The 24891-nt window shown below is 41.4% G+C and overlaps 1 protein-coding gene across 1 annotated transcript in view; it reads left to right on the top strand.

Annotated features, from left to right (window-relative positions):
- Window positions 1-24891, top strand: part of LOC144769726 (uncharacterized) — a 98779-nt gene that overhangs the window by 11030 nt on the left and 62858 nt on the right. Inside the window, exon 3 of the mRNA XM_078653907.1 lies at window positions 10953-11099. Coding sequence (XP_078510033.1) covers window positions 10953-11099 — 147 coding nt within the window. The remainder of the gene's footprint in view (window positions 1-10952; window positions 11100-24891) is intronic.

Genomic DNA, 24891 nt, shown 5'->3' with positions numbered 1-24891 from the left:
GCTGGGATTCACTTGCAGTGTACTGCATTTATCCAATGTTGTCTGTTGGTGACACGGACAGCAGTTCGAGTTGCAAGCAGGATCTGCTCCAAATTCTTTGAACATTGAATGATTTTTACTAAGACAAACTCTCCCGGTCGGAGACCATGAGCCGGACCCACTGACTTGTCTGGAATAGCTTCATACACCTGCTGATGAATCAGAGACAATTTTTCAGTCAAGTTTCTTAGGTAATTACACAAAACAGGGTACTGTATTTCTTTGATTACATTGGGCCTTGGGGGTCCCCATACATACATAGGCCTACCAAAGACTATCTTGAAGGGATAAAGTCCAATCTTGCTATGTGGGATGGCAAAAACAGATAACAATGCTGAGTCAAAGCATCTGAGTCAATTAAGGCCCGTTGTTGCTTCTATCTTTGGTAGTTTCAATTTTAATGTGGCATTGTATCTTTCTTTGAGACCTGCTCCCTGAGGATAATTAGCAGCATGCCATTTCTGTTTTACCCCTAAACCCTTCATTACGTACTCTATTATCTGGCCAGTGAAGTGGGGGCCGTTGTCACTCCTTAGGACTCTACAAATTCCAAAACGGGGGAAGAACTCCTTTAACAGACTTTAGCTGTTGTATTTAGTGGAATAACCTTCTACCCACTTACTAAAGGAACAAACCGCAACACATATTCCAAAATATTGCAGCACTCTAACTAAATATAATCAATTCGAAGTGCTTCAAAGGGAACCTGAGGTGGAGAAAATCCACCAGTAGGGGTTGATACTCCCTTCCGAGGATTGTGCTGTAGACAAATCATGCAATGGTTAACCAAATGTTCAGCTGTTTTCCGAATGTGCTGATTATCCCAAACCTGTTCTAGTTGGAAGATGGTGTTTTTGGCACTAACTTGAGCAGGTCCATGAGCCCTAGTCACAAAAGGTAATAAATAAGCGTAGGGCAACTTCATATCGTTTGACCTCCAACATCTCGCATCATCTAACTCTCCTTCATTTTGCCATTCTATCCTTTCTTGTTCAGTGGCTGACTGCTGTATTTCCTTAATCTCTGTATACATGGTTTCCCATCTTTCAGCTTGGGATTGTAGTACATATACTTTACTCAGGAGTGCACTTGCAGTATCTCATGTAACTTTGTGAGCAAAAGCATTTCCTTGTCCCACCTTGTCTGTAATTTTCTTGTGGGCACTACATATGATAATGGCTATACTGTTTGGCAATGTCAAGGCAATAGGAAGACTATTTACCAATTCACCATGCTGTATTTTAGAACCATGGAAGGTTAGGAATCCCTGTTCCTTCCAAAGCTTGCCAAAATTGTGTGCCACACCAAATGTATACTGACTATTCATATAAATATTTACTTATAATTCCTAACTGAGTTCGCAAGCCCTTAAAAGCGCAATGAGTTTGGCTGCTTAGGCAGATATCTGAGGAATTCAGACTGTTTCCACCACAGTTTGTAACGTGGTTATAGCATAGGATGCAGAGGTGGTGCCATCAGGTAGTTTCAAGCAGGAACCATCCACCCATAATTCTCCCTCAGGATCTGACAACAGTGTATACTTAAGATCTATTCTTCTCTTAGTTTGTGTTATTCTTTGAGGAAAATACAGTCAAGAAAATCTTCAGTTTGTTTAGCTGGCAAAGGTAACAATGTAGCTGGGTTCAATGTCAAACATCTCTTGAGTGTGATATGAGGAGCCAAGAGCATACGTTTGTATCCTGTAAGTCTAGCATTAGTCAGGTGTTGTGTCTTAGTCTGATTAAGGACTGCATCTACGGAATGTGGTACCATAACCATAAGCTTGTTACTCAACACTATCCCTTCAGATTGACATATAGAGATGGCGGTGGCAGCAACTGCCCTAAGACAACCTCGAAGTCCTCTGGCCACTGGATTTAATACAGCTTAGAAATAAGCACATGGAGGATGTTCACTACCATACGGTTGTGTCAAAACTGACAACGCACATCCTTCTCTCTCGTGTACATATAGTATGAAATGCTTAGCATAGTATGGAGTGCCTAACACTGGAGCAGAACAAAGAAATGCACAGACCTGCCGATATGCTTCATGACATTCAGATGTCCATGGTAGAAGAGAGGCAGTGTCTTTAGTAACAAGGGACAAAATAGGTTTGATGATAAGTGAGAAGTTCGGGATCCACTGTCTGCAGTAGGAAGTAATACCCTGACTTCTTTTTGAGTACTTAGAATAGAAATTCTTAGGATAGGTTGAATCCTGTCTTTAGTCTGCCTTCCTTAGACAAGAGGTGACCCAAATAAGTGACCTCACATTGACAATATTGCAACTTATTCTTAGGGACCTTATGTCCCTTAGCAGCAAGATGATGCAATAGGGAGAGAGTGGCCTATTTACATTGCTCAATGTGTCTGCGGCTAGCAAAATGTCATCAACATATTGCACAAGTATAATTCCTGTTGGCAAAAGAAGTTCATCCAACTGTTGTTTAAGTGCCTAACTGTAAATGCTAGGACTCTCTGTATAGCCTTGGGTAGCCCTACAAAATCAAAATGAGCGGCCCGTAATGAAAATCCAAATGGATCTCTGCTGTTTTCATGCATAGGAATTGAGGAAAAGGCATTTTTGAGGTCCATAATAGAAAATACAGTGGCTGTAGGTGGGATTAATGTCAAGAAGGTCGTAATATCAGAGACGCTAGGATATTGAAGAATCACTATTTTGTTGACTTCTCTTTAATCAATCACGAATCAGTAAATCTTATCCTCTGTTCCTTCACCCCGTTTTAAGGTAGGGAGGATGGGGCTATTGCTTACATTAGAGGAAACCTCCTCAACCACTCCTGTACGTATCATGTCATCAATGATAGCACATCCTCACCTTCCTTTGATATCTTATATTGCAAGGAAGCATCCTCCCGAACCTGTATATGCACTGTGGAAAATTCCATTCTTCTCACATCTGTGTCAGCAGTAGCCCAAACACATGAAGGGACAGGATAGTGGCCAATATATAGGGCCCTGACTGGTCTACAGGTATCTCAACTGGTCTGCCTTGTCCTACGCTGTCCTAGGCAAAATGTGTTCCCACAGTTTCCTCTGATTCTCAATCCTCCATAGAATATTGATTATTCCATTGATCAAAATAATTTCCTGACCTATTTCTCTCTGGAGCTTGAACCTGCTGTGACGGCTTCCGGGGAGCTGAAGTTCGCGACTACCATTCACTTGTCCCCTTCCAATCCCACCAGCAGCTAAAACAGGACATTCGGAACACCAATGTCCCTTCTCCTTACAAAAAGCACATTGATCCAGCCCTGGTGGAGTTTGTCTACACTGTGGCCCTGCTGGAGGTGGTTGTCTCAAGCTCGGACCATAATTTTGACCATGACCTCAACCTTGAGGTCCATAGGCCTGGACCATCATCACCTTAGTTTTCAATTCTTTTAGTTTTCCTTCTTTTCGTTCTTGCTCAGGGGTCACCTGATTCTGATAATACTGAGCCATATCTAATATAGCTTTCGGGGTTACTGAAGCCCATGTACTCTCAGAATGTTTTAAGCGAACAGATATTTCAGGAAGTACATTTCCTACAAATCTATCTACAAATAAATGTGCACCCGTAGGTGTAGATGTATCTTGAGCACTAAAATCATGGAACACTTCCTCAAAGTGAGTAAAGAAATCAGGGACAGCCTCTCCCTGCTTTTGTTTACAAGCAGTGAGAAGTGCCCAATCTATTTTCCTGGCCAGAACCATCATTTTTATGCAAGTAAGTATGTTACCAGGCAGATCTAGTATGAGTTGACCAGGTTTACTATCCCTGTCGGCTGCTTTGATGGCAGCCCAATCTCCTCCTAAATCAACCGCATGATCCTGTTTCCGGGTAAGTCGCCACATATCTGGTGGCAGATCATACCAACAAACCATATAAATATCTGCTAAGGTCATGATACAAGAATCAATGGCTGCCTGTGCATCATGATAAAATCCTCTAGGAATTTTCTGTATGTCTGGTAAATAGGCTTTTAAAGTAAGTACATCCGTCCTTTCCCAGGGTGTATATATCCAATAGTTCACAAATTGGGCTCTAGAATTAGGACTACTAGGGTCATCATTATCTGTATTCTCTCTTCCAGGAATGAACTGTGGCACAGCTTCCATCATAGGGTTTATATGAGGAGAGGAAGAGAGTTTATTATATCATCCAATTATCGTTGCTATGGCAGGGTTAATCCTACTTACAGGGAAGGCTCCTATCTGACATTGTTGATTAATAGTTCTTACTTCATCAGGGCAATTCTGTCCTGTTGTCATCTCCCATTAGACCATAAGTGGACGAGAAAGCTTATTTATCAGACAAAAAAATGTGCCCTCTGAAAAATCCTGTATCTGACCTATCATTTCCTCTACTTCCATTTCTAAATCACTTAACTACTTCAGTACTATGAACCTTATTGAGTCCTGATAAAACTGAAGTACAGTAGAACAAAGAATTCGAGGGGTGGAGACAAATACAGGAAGTATGAGATCATCAGTCATTTCAGGTGCAGTGGCGTGAGATGGGGGTAAGGGATATACCGGTACTGGTTGGAAAATAGGGAGCTGGACAACCGCGGGCAAAGGAGGTGGAGCCTGAGGTACAGGGGGAACAACATTTGGTGGTCTAGGGGGAAGAGGTGTTAAGGGTACGTAAGGGGGTGGGGGTGGTTAAATCAATAATCCATCATTGTCTGAGTCCACATCCTCTTGGCGGACCTGAAGTGCTACTTTTGGTCTAAATATATATTCCTTTGATTTTCATAACTCTCTTATCTAAACATTCCTTTTTCTCCTGTACTTCTTTATGCTTCAATTCCTTATACTTCTGTTACTCTGTCTTCCTTTCCTGTTTCGTTTTTATCTTCTCTGCCTTGAGCATCCGCTCCTTTACTTCTTTCCTCCACATACGCAAACTGTCAAACTTTCTTTAAAACACACAAGATGATGGACGGAATGCTGCACAACGGCAAAACATTCAACCCCAGTCACAGATCTGAGTTTAATCCATCGTTATTTTGCTCACCAAGCCACCCCAGTTCAGACATGGCCATATGCAAATCAGTCTTGACCCTGTGCCTCATGGGAACAGTCCAGCCCAAACTGCCAAGCCATGTCTTCCCTGGACCGGAATCAAGCATCCTTGGACCGGTTTTTGGCTATCAGCCATCTTCAGCCAGGATAGCTTGACTCCAGTGGCTTAGTGAGCACGGGACCCACGTCTGGGCATACCCTTCCCACATAGGGTGAACAGCAAAACACACAAGATGATGGACAGAATGCTGCACAATGGCAAAACATTCACCCCCAGTCACCGATCTGGGTTTAATCCATTGTTATTTTGCTCACCAAGCCACCCCAGTTCAGACATGGCCATATGCAAATCAGTCTTGACCCTGTGCCTCATGGGAACAGTCCAGCCCGAACTGCCAAGCCATGTCTTCCCTGGACCACAATCAAGCATCCTAGGACCGGTTTAACGTTTATATATCCTGGTAGTAAAACACGTCTTTGTTTGTCTTTCACTATTGTGAGGCCTGCGTCTCCCATATGATAACAGTAGGTGACCTAACCTCATTTAATACGTGAAAACTTTTGATTGGTAGCAGGTAGGAAAGTCATGTTGGATATCTGAGCAATTGTAATTTAAACTCTTCTTCAATAGTAAAGTCAAATTTTAAGTCCCAAGTCTGAAAATGCCACTTTTATAAAGTTCTTATTTTACTGCCCTAACCATTTGGTGCCTGCAGCCTGTTACTGGGTCACATGATTAGGTGTGAGTGGCTGTTGACAATTGTATTTTTCTCCCAGACAGTCATCGAATAGAGGGCCTAGGTGTGCATGAATATACCATTTCAGGCAGGAGGTGGGGGGAGGGGGCGCTGTGTCCTACCCCACTTGTGCTTCAAAAGACTTCACCTCACAAAGAACTTCATACTAGCCTAATGTGCCTGCAGAGAGACTGGGACCAGGGCAGGAAGGCAGAAAATTCCAGACACCTCTGAGCGGGGATGGGTCCAGACATTTCTACCACTTAACCCCTTCCATGCTCATGACGAGCTGAGCTCGTCATGAGTTGCGCCGCTCGCATGCTCATGACGAGCTCAGTTCGTCATGTAACGCGGCTTTTTGTAAATTGCCGCACAGCGTGAAAATCGCGGCCGCACGCATGCGGTTAAAGAGGGAACCAGGTATAATAACGGAACCATCAGACCCACTCTTCAGTTCACTTTCTGGATCTGCTGAAGGACTCTTAGAGGACTGTCTGTTGTTGTGAGCTGCTGTGTACTTCATATGACTCTGTACTGCACAAAGAAGGATTTCTCTGCTGCCTGATCCTGTTATGAGTCACCAGGAGCCTGCCCTGTTGCCCTGCTGATTGAGCCCTGAACTTTCTACTTAAACCATGGACTTACTGAGAGATACTAAGGGCTAATCAACTAACCTGCTAATCAGAGCCTTGGGGACAGAAGCAGCCATACAGGACTTGCACCTGGACCCTGAAGAGCAAGTCCTGACCCTCCAAGTGGTGTCCTTTCAGTTATTTACCCTTGGAAGTGGTGTTAAAGGTGTCCAGATACCCCATATAGCCCAAATCCAAAAGTGCCCTGAGAACTGAGAAGGGACCGGGCCCTACCTATTTGTCGATTCCCCCAAGGTGTACCACTTGTTGGCCTGACTTTACGCAGCTCCCACTATATTCTTCTCCACAGCAGCGAATCCTGTTCAGCTGCTCCTCTCAGAGGGGGGGGGGGGAACTGGCATTGTGGAGCCCTGATAGGCTACCGCCTGTATCTTTGTCCCACTGAAAATCAGCCCTGATGCCTCTGTAGAAGCTGAAGAACAGCATGCTCCTGCTTTTAACTTCTCAAAAAGAGACTGTCTGAACAAAGGATCCTCCTTCCAACTTTGTCAATTGGCTCCCCGACGACCATGCCTCCTCCTCAGACACAACCGGCTGCCTTCCAATACTGCATTTCACCTTCTCAGACATTTGTTTCCAAACTATTTCCTAAGTTTGAAGGTAACTGGAGACTGAGCCCATTTAGCTCCATCCAGCTTTCAACTTTGCCTGTTGTCTAAAAATTCACGGTTGGCTCTTTAATATTTTAGGAGCCTTTTTTTCACCTTAAATTAAAAGAAATTCATAATTTAGGCTTATCTGATTGGATTTCTGTTGTTTTCTATGTGAGATAAGTTTTTAAATGTACTCTATTTTTCTTGTGTTGTGTTCTCACTTCATTGCTCATTGTGTGCTGCATAAATACTTTACACATTGCTTTTCAGTTAAGCTTGACTGCTTTGTGGCTAGCTGCCAGAGGATTACCCACAGGGTAATTTAGTGACTTCTCGTGGTTTACCCTGACAAGGATTATGGATCTTGATTGAGAAAGGCTCACACCCAATCAAACAACAATGTGTTCTTCAATGTTTCATCCTCCATTTGTATACTTACTCTTTGTTTTTCTATGTTTGTTTTGTCCCTACTCACTTTATTATTTTTACTAAAGCTTCCTTTACTCATTTCTATTTCTGTATTACTTCTTTCTGTTTGCTGATCTCTGATGTGATCTTATCTTTTATGGCTAATTCCTTTAATTTGTGACAACCTGTCAAGTGGAGGACATTTTTAGTGTATTTATCTAAACAGAAAAGTGATATATTTTTTATTACAAGAGTCAAACATAGAAGCCAAGATTCTAGCTCGTATGAACAAAGGATGGGTGGAGGTATTATCTCTTTGTCTAGCCATCTATTTTCTAAGAAAATACACTTGCAGAAAATAGACAAACGATTAGATAGTGATGGTAAATATGCAGATGCTAAAGTTAAAATGGTGATTTTGTTTTGCCCTTAATCAATATCTCCGGCCCTACAAGAGATGGCCCTTCATTCTATACATCTATTACATAGAGCCTGTTAGACATAGTAATATACCTTTGTTAATTGGAGAGGATTTCAGTTTAATACACAATGTTCAATTACATAGATCATCTACTCAATAAATCTCTAATACCTGCTTGCATGTTTACATCATTTTTCAAAAACACTACGCCTATCAATTGTTACGGGCTTCATTTTCCTACACAGAAAGAGTTTTCATTATTTTCTAATTCGCATCTGTATCTGTGCCACTCCCAATTTAATTCTCTCTTTTCATTTAAAGAACTTTGTTTTCGTTCATTTCTTATCATAATGTTGGGCAAATAGATATTTCTGACCACAGTGTGATATATTTAGCTCTTAAAATTGACAAGTTTACTTCATCTTCCTCTAAATGGAGAATGAATGTTGATGTTGTTTTAAATGATACTAAGAAATTAAAGATAGTGTCTTCTATTGAAGGTTATTATATCTGTAGCAATACAAGAGCAGTATCAAAGATAATCTTGCTGGGGTGGCTTTAAAGCATAAATAAGAGGTATATTAATACCACAATATTCCATCAAATTAGTAGACCTTGAAAAAAAATCAAATGTAATTTTTCTTTTCATCTAACAACAATGTATGTAAATGGAAATTACAGAATCTTTGATATTAAATTATTTCATTTGGTTAGTAAGCATGCAGGATGCCAAATTTCTAACACAAAAGCAGAGCTTAATGTAAATTAAAGTAACGCAGGACAATTACTTGCTAATTACTTACATATACAAAATGATAAAACTTAAATACATGTCATGAAAGATAGCAATCGCAACATTATAGAAGCTGCCTTACATATTATCTATGAATTAAAAATATTCTACTCAACCCTATATATATACTGGATCTTAGTAATTCAATTGATGTTGATATGTTTCTACAAGCTTGTAATTTACCTGTTCTTCCACAATCTGGAATTACTATGGAGGAATTTAAATTGCCAGTTAAAAATGGCACCTGCTTCTAATGGAATACCTGCAGGATTTGGTCATGCTTTTTCTAGTCACTGGACACCCTACTTACTACCTCTTTTTACAGAATCTGGTGAACTTTGGTAAATATCTGGATCATTTAAAATTGTTCTGACAAATGTATTACCTACACCTCACAGAAATCCCACTATAATATATAATTATTATTCTATTACCTTATTCGATTAAGATTACAAAATGTCAGCAAACAGGATTGTTAAATTGCTCAGTGATACTATCAACGTTGAGCAGACCTCTTTTATGAAAGATATTCAGCTAATGATACCAGACTCATATGCCATGTATTACAAAATATTTCTTGGATCCTATGAGCCTCCTTGCTCCAGATGTTGAAAAGCTTTTCATAAAGTTATCTCGCAATCCTTATTTTCTGTTATGAGATGTTTCCAATTTGGTGATCATTTTAGAAAAATGATTGCTGCTTTTTAGACACAACCATCTTTTAAATAATGTTGAATGGATACTTTTCCTCCTCTTTTCAATTATATTGAGGCACCAGAAAATGTTGCCCATTATCATACTTGCTACTATTGCTAGCTATTGAACCTCTTAGTCTCATGAGAAAATCAGAAGAGAATGGAGGAATTCAAATTAGAAAAGAGACGCGTATGGTTTTTGCATATGCTGATGAATTTCTATTATTTGTAAATAGTCCTGGCAGCTCTAATCCAACTATACTAAAACTTATAAATAATTATATTGTAATATCTGATTATTCTCCTATTCTTTGTAAACTAGAAATGTTCTCATTGAATGTCTTTTGGTCACTAGATATCCTTTTAATATCTTATGGTGCAAAGACAAAACAACATATCTTGTTAATTTGTTCTCTAAATAAGTAAGAAACTGCATAATATTAAATTGTGCATTTATTATTAATGCAATCAAAGAGAAACTTAATAGATTGTCATATGGCATATGTTTACTTAGATTGATAGGGTGAGATAGGCACTATTAAAATGGTCATTGTTCCACAAATATTATATGTGCTTTAAATGCTTCCTGCACATTTTCCCATTACAGTCATCAAGACCATAGACAGAATTATCTTCAAATTTACATGAAACAAGAAATCACCTAGAATCAAATACAATAAATTACGACCATGTAAATCACATGTTGGAGTAGGCTTCTTGAATTTTCTATAAGGCCTGCAAACGGCTGGTTCTATGATTTTTAGTATTCTGAGTAGAAAGGAAATATTCGAGGCCCCTCTAATTTGCATAGAGGTGATACATTCAGGGCTGTTTGCATCTGAATAGATGTCCCTGCCCCTGAAGCTGCAGCCCCTCACTCTCCGCCACCTTCAAGCACCTCTTAACAGCTCATCACGGGCTGAAGGTGTGAGGTTTGCTTCTCTCCAGAGAGGGTTAAGACTGCCAGGGAGCTGAACAGCCGGGCAATTTCCTCCCGCTGCACCTCTGCGTGTGTGGTGGGGGTGGAGGCCTACTTGCCTGACAAACCTGAGGAATGTGTCTTCAGGCAAATGGGAATGGGGGCCTTCCTCCCAGTAGGTTCCCCTTGCTACACCATAGCAGTGAGGCCAGGGGAGTCGGGCCTCCTAAGGTGGTGCACTTGCAAGGTTGTAGCTGTAGCATTGGTGCGGGCCCCAAGTTGGAGGGCTGACTTCGGGGCCCTGGGCAGCTGCCCACACTGCCCATCCTAGCGCCGGCCTGGCCTGCAAAGCTTTCTTAATAAACAATGTACATTATGCTCCCAAGACCCCTTTAAAATTTACATAAATGGGTTCAAATCAAACAGCATATGGTAAAACCATTTCCTCTACCTATTTAGTTATCCATTTCTATTTCTAATGTATTTATTAATTACTCCCCTATCATTAAAATAACCAAACTGGTGCTTTCAGTTTTGTCAATCCTTCCTCTTTGTCATCCTGACCTGCAGCAAATTTTGCTGCACATACCCCAGTCTGGTAGAACACATGACTTTGAATGGGGAACTTCAAAAATTAACTGCTCTTTTTCTCTTTTCACAGTTCCAATCCAAGATGAAACTGAAAATGGACTATACTGCAAAGCCTGCCTTGATCTAAATAATACCAGCTGCCAGCCCTCAGGAACTGTGAAATGTACTGGGAAGTTGACAAACTGTATCTACTTTGGAGGAATTGGTCGTTTTGCTGGTAGGTTACCCTCATGTTTGTGTGACAAACACACAAGCAATGGCATAACTACACACAGACACTGACACACACTTCCGCACACACAAATGCATGAATACACACACACACATATATATGCAGGCTCATTTACATGAATACACTGACAAACACACAAACACACACCCCTTCACAGTTACGTTTGCACATACACAGGTACCCAATTACAATCACAGTTGTAAAAACACATTGACATGCCCATACGCACACACACACACATACACATACTGTTCTCACTCCATAACACTTTGATAGTAGGGTGGGTTATAAAGTAGACTGAGGCACATCTAACTTTTAGTTTTTTGAAACATTTAATTGAAAGTACCTGAATTGACTACTGGGAAAGGTCCTCACGGCGCACCAGAACTCGAAAAGATAGTGTTTGTCTAGTGCTTACAAGAATAACCCATGCTGTGATGACCGAGCTGGTCCCCACAGGTTATAGATACCCACACACTCACACACACATGCAGGAACACACACTCTAATGTAGAACAGTGCAGGAAGAATGTACAGAGGTTGATCAGATCAGCTATTGAGGGGATGAGACTTGTTATTTATGAGCTATAGTACCTCTCCAATGTTCAAATGCACATACACAAACACATGCACACACCCACACATGAACAGTTTTGACCATGAATTTGCTTTGAACTTTTGGACCTAAGTAATTCTCATATGCACCTGTAAAACAACACTCCAGGTACATGTACATGCAGATAGCCACATGTACACATATGAACAAGCATGTAATTGACCTGACTGTGTGTTTCTGAAGAGGACTCCAACCCCCAGAAAGCTCTGCCTTCGCGCCAGTAGGCGCCGACGCTGCCACTAATGATGTGCGCCCAGGGGGATTATAGGAACAACTTGCGGCACCTGCTGCGCGCGAGTGCCAGGCGAAGCCAAGGCCAAGGGCTGGCCCGTCTGCACTTCAGTGACCGGAGGAGGCTGAGCTGGGCCACCCCTCTGAGAGTCATCCCAATATCAGATTGTGCGGTAAGCCTATTGCCAGGGCTAGAGGACTACATAACTCCTGAATGTACCTTGTGAACTACCAAGCGTGAATTTTCATTTTGTTAGCTCAAATACGCTTAAAAGTCACAAAAGTATGAATAGTCATAAAGGTGCTGCTGGCACCCTGGACGATTTTTTTATTAGAGCTGAATCTCTTTTAACACATGAAATACAGATAGCAGTGAGGTAGCAGTGAGGTGCTTGCTGCTTGATCCCGCCAAGTTACCTACACATAGACAAATATGTTCCCCTAATCCCAATGTTGTACCACAGTCATTCCGACTAAGCCCCATAGTAACTGTTCATAGCGAGCCAAGGTCACCTGCCCTGCCAGTTCCACCCTTTTGTCACTCAACTGATGTGCTAGACGGCTCAAGTAAAATGGGCTTGTCAACTAGGTTGTGTGCCCCTAGGGTAACAGAGGAGCCTAAGGAGAAGGCGCAACAGGCAAAGCAGAGACAAATTACTGTTCTCAGGAAACCTAAAACAAAGAGGGGGTCTGGGCCTATGGCAAACCCAAATCCCCACATAGATGAGCAAGTTGAAATGCAGAAACAAAACAGTTAGCACACAGACAGAAGCAGATTTTGGTATGCATTCACTTCCATCAGAATAGTATTCTATACCATCTACACTAGCATCTGCACTTGGTTTAATGCTAATGCACATCAATGATCTTATGGATAAGAAATTTAGCATAATGGACACAAAGATAGAGCAGTTGAAACTTGCAATAGGACAATTGAAAAGTAGTAGGGGCACCGTCCATCCCGAACCTACCACAGGGGCGCACCAATTATTTCAAGTAGAGGGTTTGTCAACACACCAAGCCAGAATGAGAAATGTGGGTAAAGATATACCAATATCAAACCCCATGCCAAATTTGAATAATAGGGGTAGAAGTACATGGGGTAGAACACCGGACGTACATGATAACTTAGGAGGGCTACATAATAGTCACACTTCTCATGTAATCTCCAATTTACCCGAAACCCACACTGAACCGGCTCCAATATATAGCCCCAAAAGCACTGATCTTATACCAAACATTGATGTCCTAAGTGTGCCACCTGCCTTGTTTCCCTATGTGCTAATCCTAGCTGGGGTCCCCTCTCAAAAGAGAGCAGAAAGAATCACGGTCTAACCTTCGAAATGAGACGGTTGATTGGTTAAGCAAACACAAAAATTTCAACCCGTCAAATATGAAAGATATCCTTTTGATTCGCAGGGTAGGGTGGGTTGGAGAAACCCCAAAGAACATAAAAGGCGATTGTGCATTAATACATTTCTGGCGACCCCAGATGGTTCGAAACATGCTAAACACGCATGAGGAGATTTCCCCCCGAGTAGCTGTATTACTGCTCTTCCCCTAGGATATTTTTATAGATCTCCAAATGAGAAACCTGGTAATGATGACTGCATCCCTGTTGCACTCTCAAATAGGTTCCGGGAATTATCATTTCTAGAAGTCTTAGATTGACAACAAAAAGCACCACAACAGGGGAGTATCATTCCTGTGATTATCCAGTTAAACAGTAATATGGACCAAACATGTCTAACAAATGTTCAGGGCCTAGAAGAGTCGCAGTATGCCTTAAATGCTGCTGGGACACAGTAACCAAAAAAACAACTGGGGGAGGGGGATATACATACTTCTCAAGGTATCTTCCTAGAGTCCCTCCCTGGCTCTATGATCAATAGTATCATCACAAGTACATCTAACTATGATATGGGAAACAGTTTACATCCAGACGTCAGATCAAACAAATTGATGGAAGTACGACTTACTTCGTGAAACATAGCAGGGCACAATAGGAAGCTTAGAGATATGGAATGGCATTAATGCATAGAACAGAGTGTTATCTGTCTCCTGCAAGAGACCTGGGCACTAGCAACTCCCCATAGAGTAGGATTTAAGACATTCAATGTGGATGCCATTCCATCTGCAAGAGGCAGGCCTTCTGGGGGCCTTGTTATGTGGGTAAGAATCCGCCTCGAAGTTGCATTAACCCAAATATACATACCATCACAGGATATGAAAAGTGTTAAAATAACCACCCCGGATGGAAAAGAGCTATATTGAATTAACATCTACAATAAACCACGCCCAGCTACAAAGGAATCACCAGTAATAAAACAACTTGATTCTTTCCTAAATACATTAGAGTCGAAGGCAAGGGTAATTGTTGGGGGGACCTAAATTGCATTTGTGAACCAGTGGCGGGCTTCGACAACCTCTTTGAGGATGAAGATATAGCAAATAACATCCCTAGCATAGAAAGCACAATTGCACAAATTATTAAACTAACCGCAGGGCAGGGACTAAGAGCTTGTAATGGTCACTTACCTTCGGATAGACCCAGCGCATATACATTCTGTAGAGGTAATTCCCAGAGTAATATATACCATATAATGGTATTGATGGAGTTCTAATAAGACCTCTCTTATTCCGGGTGAGACTTTGACATAGATAGAACTGAAACATTATAGGGAAGGCCTAGAGGAGATTTTGATAAATGATCAGAACAGAAATATCCCATGGCTTAAGCATGTTTCTTCTTGGTTTATGAAGCTGGGTCTACCTCACTTTTGGGAGGACCCAACTCAACTGGCATTAGCTTTGTGGAAACAGCTAAAATCCACTTTTTGGGCTTACACCCAAAAACGCGTGTTGCATAGTTATACTACAGGAACACAAACAACTAGGTTCCTGCTTTTTAAAGATGTTACAAACTTTGAGCCTTTTGTGGACGAGGTGCGCCCACGATTAGCTAAACCTATATATATGAAGTTTAGATACAGTGTGCTACAAACAAATTCTAATAAATCAAGATGGATTAGCAACCCCGATGGAAAAAGCAATGAATTATGTGTATTATGCGAAAGTGAGACCAAAGAAAATTATTTGCATGTACTATTTTTCTGCCCATCGAATGACAAACCCAGTAAGAAATGGATTAAACCCATTTGTAAAACTAAGAATACCAGGTTTTACCAAGAGGCAGAAAGAATTCTGAAAACAGATACATGGCAACCAATTGTCTTTAGTGTAAGTAGACACTTATTTAATGTAAGTCTTATAAGGGCTAAAGTCGGGCTGAAGCTTTAATAGCCATTGATTATGTTTATCAAAGGTTCTGACTTTAGCAAAACTTGAATACACACTTTTTGACCCCGCACACATCACTTTATGATCTCGCACATAGCGATCTGAAGCTTATATGTGCACTTTATGATCAATTGTGGTACATGGGAACTGCGATCTTGAATTTGTTTCGAAAAGAATTTGTAGTACTCTGAAGTTATAAAGGAATCCCATGGGAAACTAAAAATAACGGAAAAAGAGGCTAAGGATTTGATATAAATGATTTTATAATTTACTTAATGCCTAATTGTTATGTATTTTTGTATAGTATATGGTTTTAATAGCAATAGTGGGGATATGTCGTACTGTTGCCATTCTTTTTAATGCCCGTATTGTGATGTTTATCACAGGTTCTGACTTTAGCAAAACTTGAATACACACTTTTTGACCCCGCACACATCACTTTATGATCTCGCACATAGCGATCTGAAGCTTATATGTGCACTTTATGATCAATTGTGGTACATGGGAACTGCGATCTTGAATTTGTTTCGAAAAGAATTTGTAGTACTCTGAAGTTATAAAGGAATCCCATGGGAAACTAAAAATAACGGAAAAAGAGGCTAAGGATTTGATATAAATGATTTTATAATTTACTTAATGCCTAATTGTTATGTATTTTTGTATAGTATATGGTTTTAATAGCAATAGTGGGGATATGTCGTACTGTTGCCATTCTTTTTAATGCCCGTATTGTGCTGTATAGCAATTGTAATTAACATCAACTGTACTCAAAAAATTGAAAAGTGATTTTACATGTATCTTTTATGGTTTTAACTGAATCGCAATAAAGAATAAACAAAAAAGAAAAAAAAGAACAAGGAACAAGCATGCATGCAGCATCCTTTTCCTGTTAGCCTGTACCTTCTTTCTGCACACATGTAAGTGTAAACATATCTATCTATCTATCTATCTTATATATATATTCACTGAAAAAACCATAGGTTTCACACCAGTTATAGTTAGGTGGAAATTTTACTCGCATAAAACCATTGAAATTCCCACGTTATAGTTAGTTGGACTCACTATAACTTGCGCGTGCAATGCACTGCTGATGACGTCACATATTACATCACTCATGACATGGTCAGTGACATCACTCATGACATCACTGATGACATCCCAAATGACATCACTGATGACAACATCCTTGTGACAAAGTGGCAGACCTCCTATCAGCATAAAATAACCTTTGACACACACATTCAAAAATAGAAACTAACATTTTCTTAAAAAAGGAGAAACCAATACCAATTACAACAACTTATTAGGTAATTCCAACATCTACATACACATCCACTCATTCACCAGCAGTTCTATATAGTCACTCATGCATGTACTTACTCATCATATGTACTCATACACCTATACATCCTGTTACACACTAATACTCATCCATATAGTTACTCACACACAAATTCACACATGCAAATAAACTATCAAAAAACCATTTACTTGATTATACTTCTATATACACACCACTACACATACTTCTACAGAAACGGAAACATATTTACTCTCTTAAACAATCAATTATAAAAACACATACTCACTAACCCACCCATACACACAATCATCCACCCATACAGTCTTGCACACATGCTGTCTTCAAAATACATACAAATAGTGAGTCACTCATTCATGCATCTGTGCTCTAAGTAATATCCCCCACCGAACTATACAGACTCTGATACTGATACTCAACAAAAAAAACTAATAACCCATATACACACTCATGTAGCTACTCACCAACCCATGCAGCCACTTATACACAAAGTGAGACACAGATACAGATATTTAAATATTTAAACATTACTCGCTAATATATGTATTCACTAAGATACATTTAATAAGTCAGTTAACCAATCAATTTTACACAAAAAAAACATCCATTTAGACATTTATTTACCCATTTATTCTTCCATCAACCTTTAGATATACATATATAAAAAATATTTATTTTTCAGAAAGATACACATTCACTGGATGATGTCATCAGTGATGTCATTTGAGATGTCATCAGTGATGTCATGAGTGATGTCACTGACATGTCATGAGTGATGTAATATGTGACGTCATCAGCAGTGCATTGCACGCGCAAGTTATAGTGAGTCCAACTAACTATAACGTGGGAATTTCAATGGTTTTATGCGAGTAAAATTTCCACCTAACTATAACTGGTGTGAAACCTATGGTTTTTTCAGTGAATTTAATAGGTTTTTTAAATGCTAATTCCTAACTATAACTGGTGTGAAACCTATGGTTTTTTCAGTGAATATATATATATATATATATATATATATATATATATATATATATATATATATATATATATATATATATATATATATATATATATATATATATATATATACAATTTCTATGGCAAAATGAAACCCCTCATTTTGTTCCTTTTCAAATTAAATGTATTAAGTGTTACCACTTTATTCCAATCAAGATGACTTCAGGTGTGCCATACTTTTGTCATAAGTAATACTGTTAGCTTTCTAGTTGTTCTTTAGAACACTCTAGGACATTCTGTCATTGGGCTATAGTTGGGCTACATCTGGCTGATATTTGGGCTACATTTGGGCTCTTTTGTCTCTAGTGGCCATCTTGGGAGACTGCATATCAGAATTTTTTTAAAGAAATATAAGAGGATTTGAGAAGTCACTCAAAATGTGCCCTAATTTTTCTTTCTTCAGCACTAATCATAATTTCTATGGCAAAATGAACCCCCTCATTGTGTTCCTTTGCAAATTAAAAGTTTTAAGTGTTAACACTTTATTCCAATCAAGATGACTTCAGGTGTGCCATACTTTTGTCATAAGTAAGACTGTTAGCGCTCTAGTTGTTCTTTAGAACACTCTGGGACATTCTGTCATTGGGCTATTGTTGGGCTACATCTGGCTGATATTTGGGCTACATTTGTTTTTTTTTGTCTCTGGTGGCCATCTTTGGGCTACATTGGGCTACATTGGGCTACATTTGAGCTCTAACATATATATAGCCCATTGTAGCCCAATATATATTTTTTCAAAGTTAATTTTCGTAAAAACCACTGGAGCATATATCTTGAGACATAGCAAAGGCACATCGGGGTACCAGTCCCTACAATTTTGCCAAGTTTGGTGGAAAACCATTCAGCCGTTCGGGCTAAAAGTGAGTCCAACCGCCCTATGGAAATTAACATGGGGAAAACACGTTTGGGACCCCCCTTTTATCTCGGCCCCTGCTTGACGGATCCCCCCGAAACTTTCAGGGAGGCAGATCCCTCATTCGGCGCCAAAGTTATTCCCAATAGAATGTTGCGGATTTCCTATGGAAAAGGATCCTAACTATAACTACCTACTGGCGACCGCCAGTATGTAATATATACATATATATATTGACTTGTGCGTGATTTAAATAAGTGCTTCCTGTCTCCCAGAAATCCCTCGCCACTGAGGAAAGGATTGTGAATGTCCTGAAACGCGTCTGGCAGATTTGACTTTGGTGTGATTTCACTGTTGCCGTGTCTGCTTGCAAGCTGCCATTAAATAATATGAGCTTCACCTAAAACCTCTTGTGGTCTCTCCGCTTTGGGCAAACCTGTGTCGTTTGGATGTTTCCGGCCGGTCCCGGTCGGGGAGATGGCCCTTCGCTGAAGTGCGAATCCTGAGCTGGTACCACAGGTGCCAGCACCAAGGAAGGAGGAGACCTGGCGCCTTGCAGGAGGGGGCCAGATCGCTTGACAATAGCGGCGAAAAAGCAGGGCAGATAATGCACAGCGTCCACACCTACCCACTTGTGAACTTATTTTGTGTAATTTGGAGGAGTCATGCAGTACGCCCACTTGGTGAACATTTTCGCGCACTACAACATCCAGAAGGCTGTGCATACAGCCACGCCCTCACAGGCAGGTGTTTTTAATTGACTTCTGCGTGATTTAAATAAGTGCTTCCTGTCTCCCAGAAATCACTCGCCACTGAGGAAAGGATTGTGAATGTCCTGAAACGCGTCTGACAGATTTGACTTTGGTGTGATTTCACTGTTGCCGTGTCTGCTTGCAAGCTGCCATTAAATAATATGAGCTTCACCTAAAACCTCTTGTGGTCTCTACGCTTTGGGCAAACCTGTGTCGTTTGGATGTTTCCGGCCGGTCCCGGTCGGGGAGATGGCCCTTCGCTGAAGTGCGAATCCTGAGCTGGTACCACAGGTGCCAGCACCAAGGAAGGAGGAGACCTGGCGCCTTGCAGGAGGGGGCCAGATCGCTTGACAATAGCAGCGAAAAAGCAGGGCTGATAATGCACAGCGTCCACACCTACCCACTTGGGAACTTATTTTGTGTAATTTGGAGGAGTCATGCAGCACGCCCACTTGGTGAACACTTTCGCGCACTACAACATCCAGAAGGCTGTGCATACAGCCACGCCCTCACAGGCAGGTGTTTTTAATTGACTTGTGCGTGATTTAAATAAGTGCTTCCTGTCTCCCAGAAATCACTCGCCACTGAGGAAAGGATTGTGAATGTCCTGAAACGCGTCTGGCAGATTTGACTTTGGTGTGATTTCACTGTTGCCGTGTCTGCTTGCAAGCTGCCATTAAATAATATGAGCTTCACCTAAAACCTCTTGTGGTCTCTCCGCTTTGGGCAAACCTGTGTCGTTTGGATATATATATATATATATATATATATATATATATATATATATATATGTATATATATATATATATATACATATATATATATATATATATATATATATATATGGCACAAACATCCCTCAATGAAGAACGCGGAGGCCAAGGATTGCAGGTCAAACAGCTCGTTTATTTCTCATTCAGCAATGGCGGCGAATGCATTTCGGCACTTGTAGCCTTCCTCAGCGCCCAACACTGCAGCATGTCCTACACCAAATGGCTCCTTCCTGCTTAAATAAATGTACCAGCACCTGGCGCTCCTCCCCCTAATATGGTCGACACATCCTGTTGAGTCCGTGATCCAATGCAGGACTACAACTCCCAGAAGGCACTGTGCCGGCACAACTGGGTCGGTGGCGTGGGGGAGTGAGGCAGACAGTAGGTCCCTGCTGGCTGACAGGTAGGTGGTAGTAGGCTCGAAGCTCCAGAACAGAAGAAAGTCAACGGCCGTTGTCCTTGGTCCCCTTAAACGGCTACAGCCAGAGTAACACAGGCAAACTGCTGGGTAGGGGTAGTCAATGCGGACTCATCACCCAATTGAAGTAAAATACCTCACTCTCCCCAACGAAGATCTGTGCGTCCTGGCGGTCATCGGAGAATATCGATCACTCGATCATGTCTTGAAGCTGCAAGCAGCTGGATGCCAGTTAAATCTCCGAGTCTCTTAGCGTAGCGGGGCCTTCCGTACTGTGTCTCTGGCAGGCACAGAATATATGGCACAAACATCCCTCAAAGAAGAACACGGAGGCCAAGGGGATTGCAGCTCAAACAGCTCGTTTATTTCTCATTCAGCAATGGCGGCGAATGCATTTCGGCACTTGTAGCCTTCCTCAGCGCCCAACACTGCAGCATGTCCTACACCAAATGGCTCCTTCCTGCTTAAATAAATTACCTACTGGCGATAGCCAGTAGGTATATATAGTTAGGATTTTTTTCCTATGGGATTTTTGAAAATTCTATGTCGAATAACTTTGGCGTTTGAGGACAGAATTGGCTGACATTTTCAGGAAAATGGAACATTTTGTTTCTGAGCAGCCCCTGAAAATTTGGGGGGGTTTCCTCAAGGGGGGGCCGAGAAAAAAGGGGGGTCCCAAAACGTGTTTTTCCCATGCAATTTTCCATAGGGCGGTTGGCCTCACTTTTAGCCTGAACGGCTGAATGGATTTACACCAAACTTGGCACAATTGTAGGGACTGGTAGCCCGATGTGCCTTTGCTATGTCTCAAGATATAGGCTCCAGTGGTTTTTACGAAAATTAACTTTGAAAAATATATATTGGGCTACATTGGGCTATATATATGTTGGAGCCCAAATGTAGCCCAATGTAGCCCAATGTAGCCCAAAGATGGCCACCAGAGACAAAAAAAAAACAAATGTAGCCTAAATATCAGCCAGATGTAGCCCAACTATAGCCCAATGACAGAATGTCCCAGAGTGTTCTAAAGAACAACTAGAGTGCTAACAGTCCTACTTATTACAAAGGTATGGCACACCTGAAGCCATCTTGATTGGAATAAAGTGGTAACTCTTAAAACATTTAATTTAAAAAGGAACAAAATGAGGGGGTTCATTTTGCCATAGAAAGTATGATTAGCGAATATATGACGAAATCCTGCATACCATCAGTCCGCAAAAAAAATCCCGCATGTACTATTAGGCCGCAAATTAAAATAACGAAAACTTTTAGAACGAATATGCCTTTAGCATACACTAAACAACTAAACTACCCTAAACCCTAAAACACTACCCCCAGCATGACCCTACACTACACAAACAGTACAACACTACCCTAAACCCTAAAACACTACCCCCAGCATGACCCTACACTACACAAACACTACAACACTACCCTAAACCCTAAAACACTACCCCCAGCATGACCCTACACTACGCAAACACTACAACACTACCCAAAACCCTAAAACACTACACCCCAGCATGACCCTACACTACGCAAACACTACAACACTACCCTAAACCCTAAAACACTACTCCCAGCATGACCCTACACTACACAAACACTACAACACAACCCTAAACTCTAAAACACTACCCCCAGCATGACCCCACACTACGCAAACACTACAACACAACCCTAAACCCTAAAACACTACCCCCAGCATGACCCTACACTACGCAAACACTACAACACTACCCTAAACCCTAAAACACAACCCCCAGCATGACCCTACACTACGCAAACACTACAACACTACCCAAAACCCTAAAACACTACACCCCAGCATGACCCTACACTACGCAAACACTACAACACTACCCTAAACCCTAAAACACTACCCCCAGCATGACCCTACACTACGCAAACACTACAACACTACCCAAAACCCTAAAACACTACACCCCAGCATGACCCTACACTACGCAAACACTACAACACTACCCTAAACCCTAAAACACTACCCCCAGCATGACCCTACACTACGCAAACACTACAAAACTACCCTAAACCCTAAAACACTACCCCCAGCATGACCCTACACTACGCAAACACTACAACACTACCCTAAACCCTAAAACACTACCCCCAGCATGACCCTACACTACGCAAACACTACAACACTACCCAAAACCCTAAAACACTACCCCCAGCATGACCCTACACTACGCAAACACTACAACACTACCCAAAACCCTAAAACACTACCCCCAGCATGACCCTACACTACGCAAACACTACAACACTACCCAACACCCTAAAACACTACCCCCCAGCATGACCCTACACTACGCAAACACTACAACACTACCCAAAACCCTAAAACACTACCCCCAGCATGACCCTACACTACGCAAACACTACAACACTACCCAAAACCCTAAAACACTACCCCCAGCATGACCCTACACTACGCAAACACTACAACACTACCCAAAACCCTAAAACACTACACCCCAGCATGACCCTACACTACGCAAACACTACAACACTACCCAAAACCCTAAAACACTACACCCCAGCATGACCCTACACTACGCAAACACTACAACACTACCCAAAACCCTAAAACACTACCCCCAGCATGACCCTACACTACGCAAACACTACAACACTACCCTAAACCCTAAAATACTACACCCCAGCATGACCCTACACTACGCAAACACTACAACACTACCCAAAACCCTAAAACACTACCCCCAGCATGACCCTACACTACGCAAACACTACAACACTATCCTAAACCCTAAAACACTACGCCCAGCATGACCCTACACTACGCAAACACTACAACACTACCCTAAACCCTAAAACACTAGCCCCAGCATGACCCTACACTACGCAAACACTACAACACAACCCTAAACCCTAAAACACTACCCCCAGCATGACCCTACACTACGCAAACACTACAACACTACCCTAAACCCTAAAACACTACCCCCAGCATGACCCTACACTACGCAAACACTACAACACAACCCTAAACCCTAAAACACTACCCCCAGCATGACCCTACACTAAACAACCACCACAACTCTACACTACACTAACACAACACTACACTACACAACACTACACTACACTACACAATCACTAACCCACGAAAAAATTAACACAAACCCACTTACCTCTCTCGTCATCGTGGTTTTCACAACGCAAATGCATTTACCATACATGCCTTTAAAACGTAATTCTTTGTAAAGGCATGCGCGATAAATGCACATGCGTTTTGAAAAAATGCGGGATAATGGTATGCGAGGTCAATGACCTTGCGGGATAATGGTATGCGGACTGAAAGTCTGCGGGATAAAAAATGCGGGAAAATGGCTGCAAACCATGATTAGCAGCAGACTTCCCTGGTGAGCACTAGCTTTACTACAGTGATCTAATGAGCAACTAGAGTGCTAACATTCAGAATTTATGGCAAATGTGTGACACATCTGAATGCCTTCTTGATAGAACCAAAGTAAACAAGCATTGAAAATGCAATAGATCTCGCCCTCGTTTAAGTTAAAGCCATTCTGTTTGTAATGAGGTGGCTTTTTAGCTTTGCTTTTATTAGTGTTTTTAAAACTTTCATGTAAATAACATGCATGTGTATGCATATATGTATATGTATGCATGCATTTATATTTATATAGATATGCAGATTATATATGTTTATATATGTATATTACCTACTGGCGATAGCCAGTGGGTATATATAGTTAGGATTTTTTCTCTATGGGATTTCTGAAAATTCTATGTCTAATAACTTTGGCGTTTGTGGACGGAATTGGCTGAAATGTTCAGGAAAATGGCACATTTTGTTACTGAGCAGCCCCTGAAAATTTGGGGGGGTTTCGTCAAGGGGGGGCCGAGAAAAACAGGGGGGGTCCCAAAACGCGTTTTTCCCATTCATTTTTCCATAGGGCGGTTGGACTCACTTTTAGCTCGAACGGCTGAATAGATTTACATGAAACTTGGCAAAATTGTAGATATGGTTTGCCCGACGTGCCTTTGCTATGTCTCAATATATGTGCTCCAGTGGATTTTGAGAAATTAACGTTTAAAAAAATATATATATCTGTGACAGCGCTCCGGTTAGCGCCCCGGTTCGCGTACCTGACGCGTAACGGAACTTCGCGAAGCGAAGCTGATTGGCTCTCCGGTGTCTGTCAACATTCTAAACAGTCCGGAGCGGCCGCCATCTTGTCTCTCGGTACGATCGAGAGACAAGATGTGGTGAAAAACGAAGGGGGAAATGAAGGAAAGGGGGCACGGTAGACCACTCCTGACCCCCTAGGTTTGATGAGGGGGATATTAAAGTGCCCCGCGGGGCAAAAAATAAAATTTTTTTTTTTTTTGCGATTTTATGCCGTAGAGGCGCGTCCCGGTACGCTCACCGGGCAGTTCACCGGGCAGCTCACCGGGCAGCTAACCGGCAGCGTAGCTGTCAACATTGTAAA

Source organism: Lissotriton helveticus, chromosome 7, assembly GCF_964261635.1.
Source record: "Lissotriton helveticus chromosome 7, aLisHel1.1, whole genome shotgun sequence".
In the NCBI taxonomy this organism is placed as follows: domain Eukaryota; kingdom Metazoa; phylum Chordata; class Amphibia; order Caudata; family Salamandridae; genus Lissotriton; species Lissotriton helveticus.
This window is presented reverse-complemented; position numbering and strand designations above follow the sequence as displayed.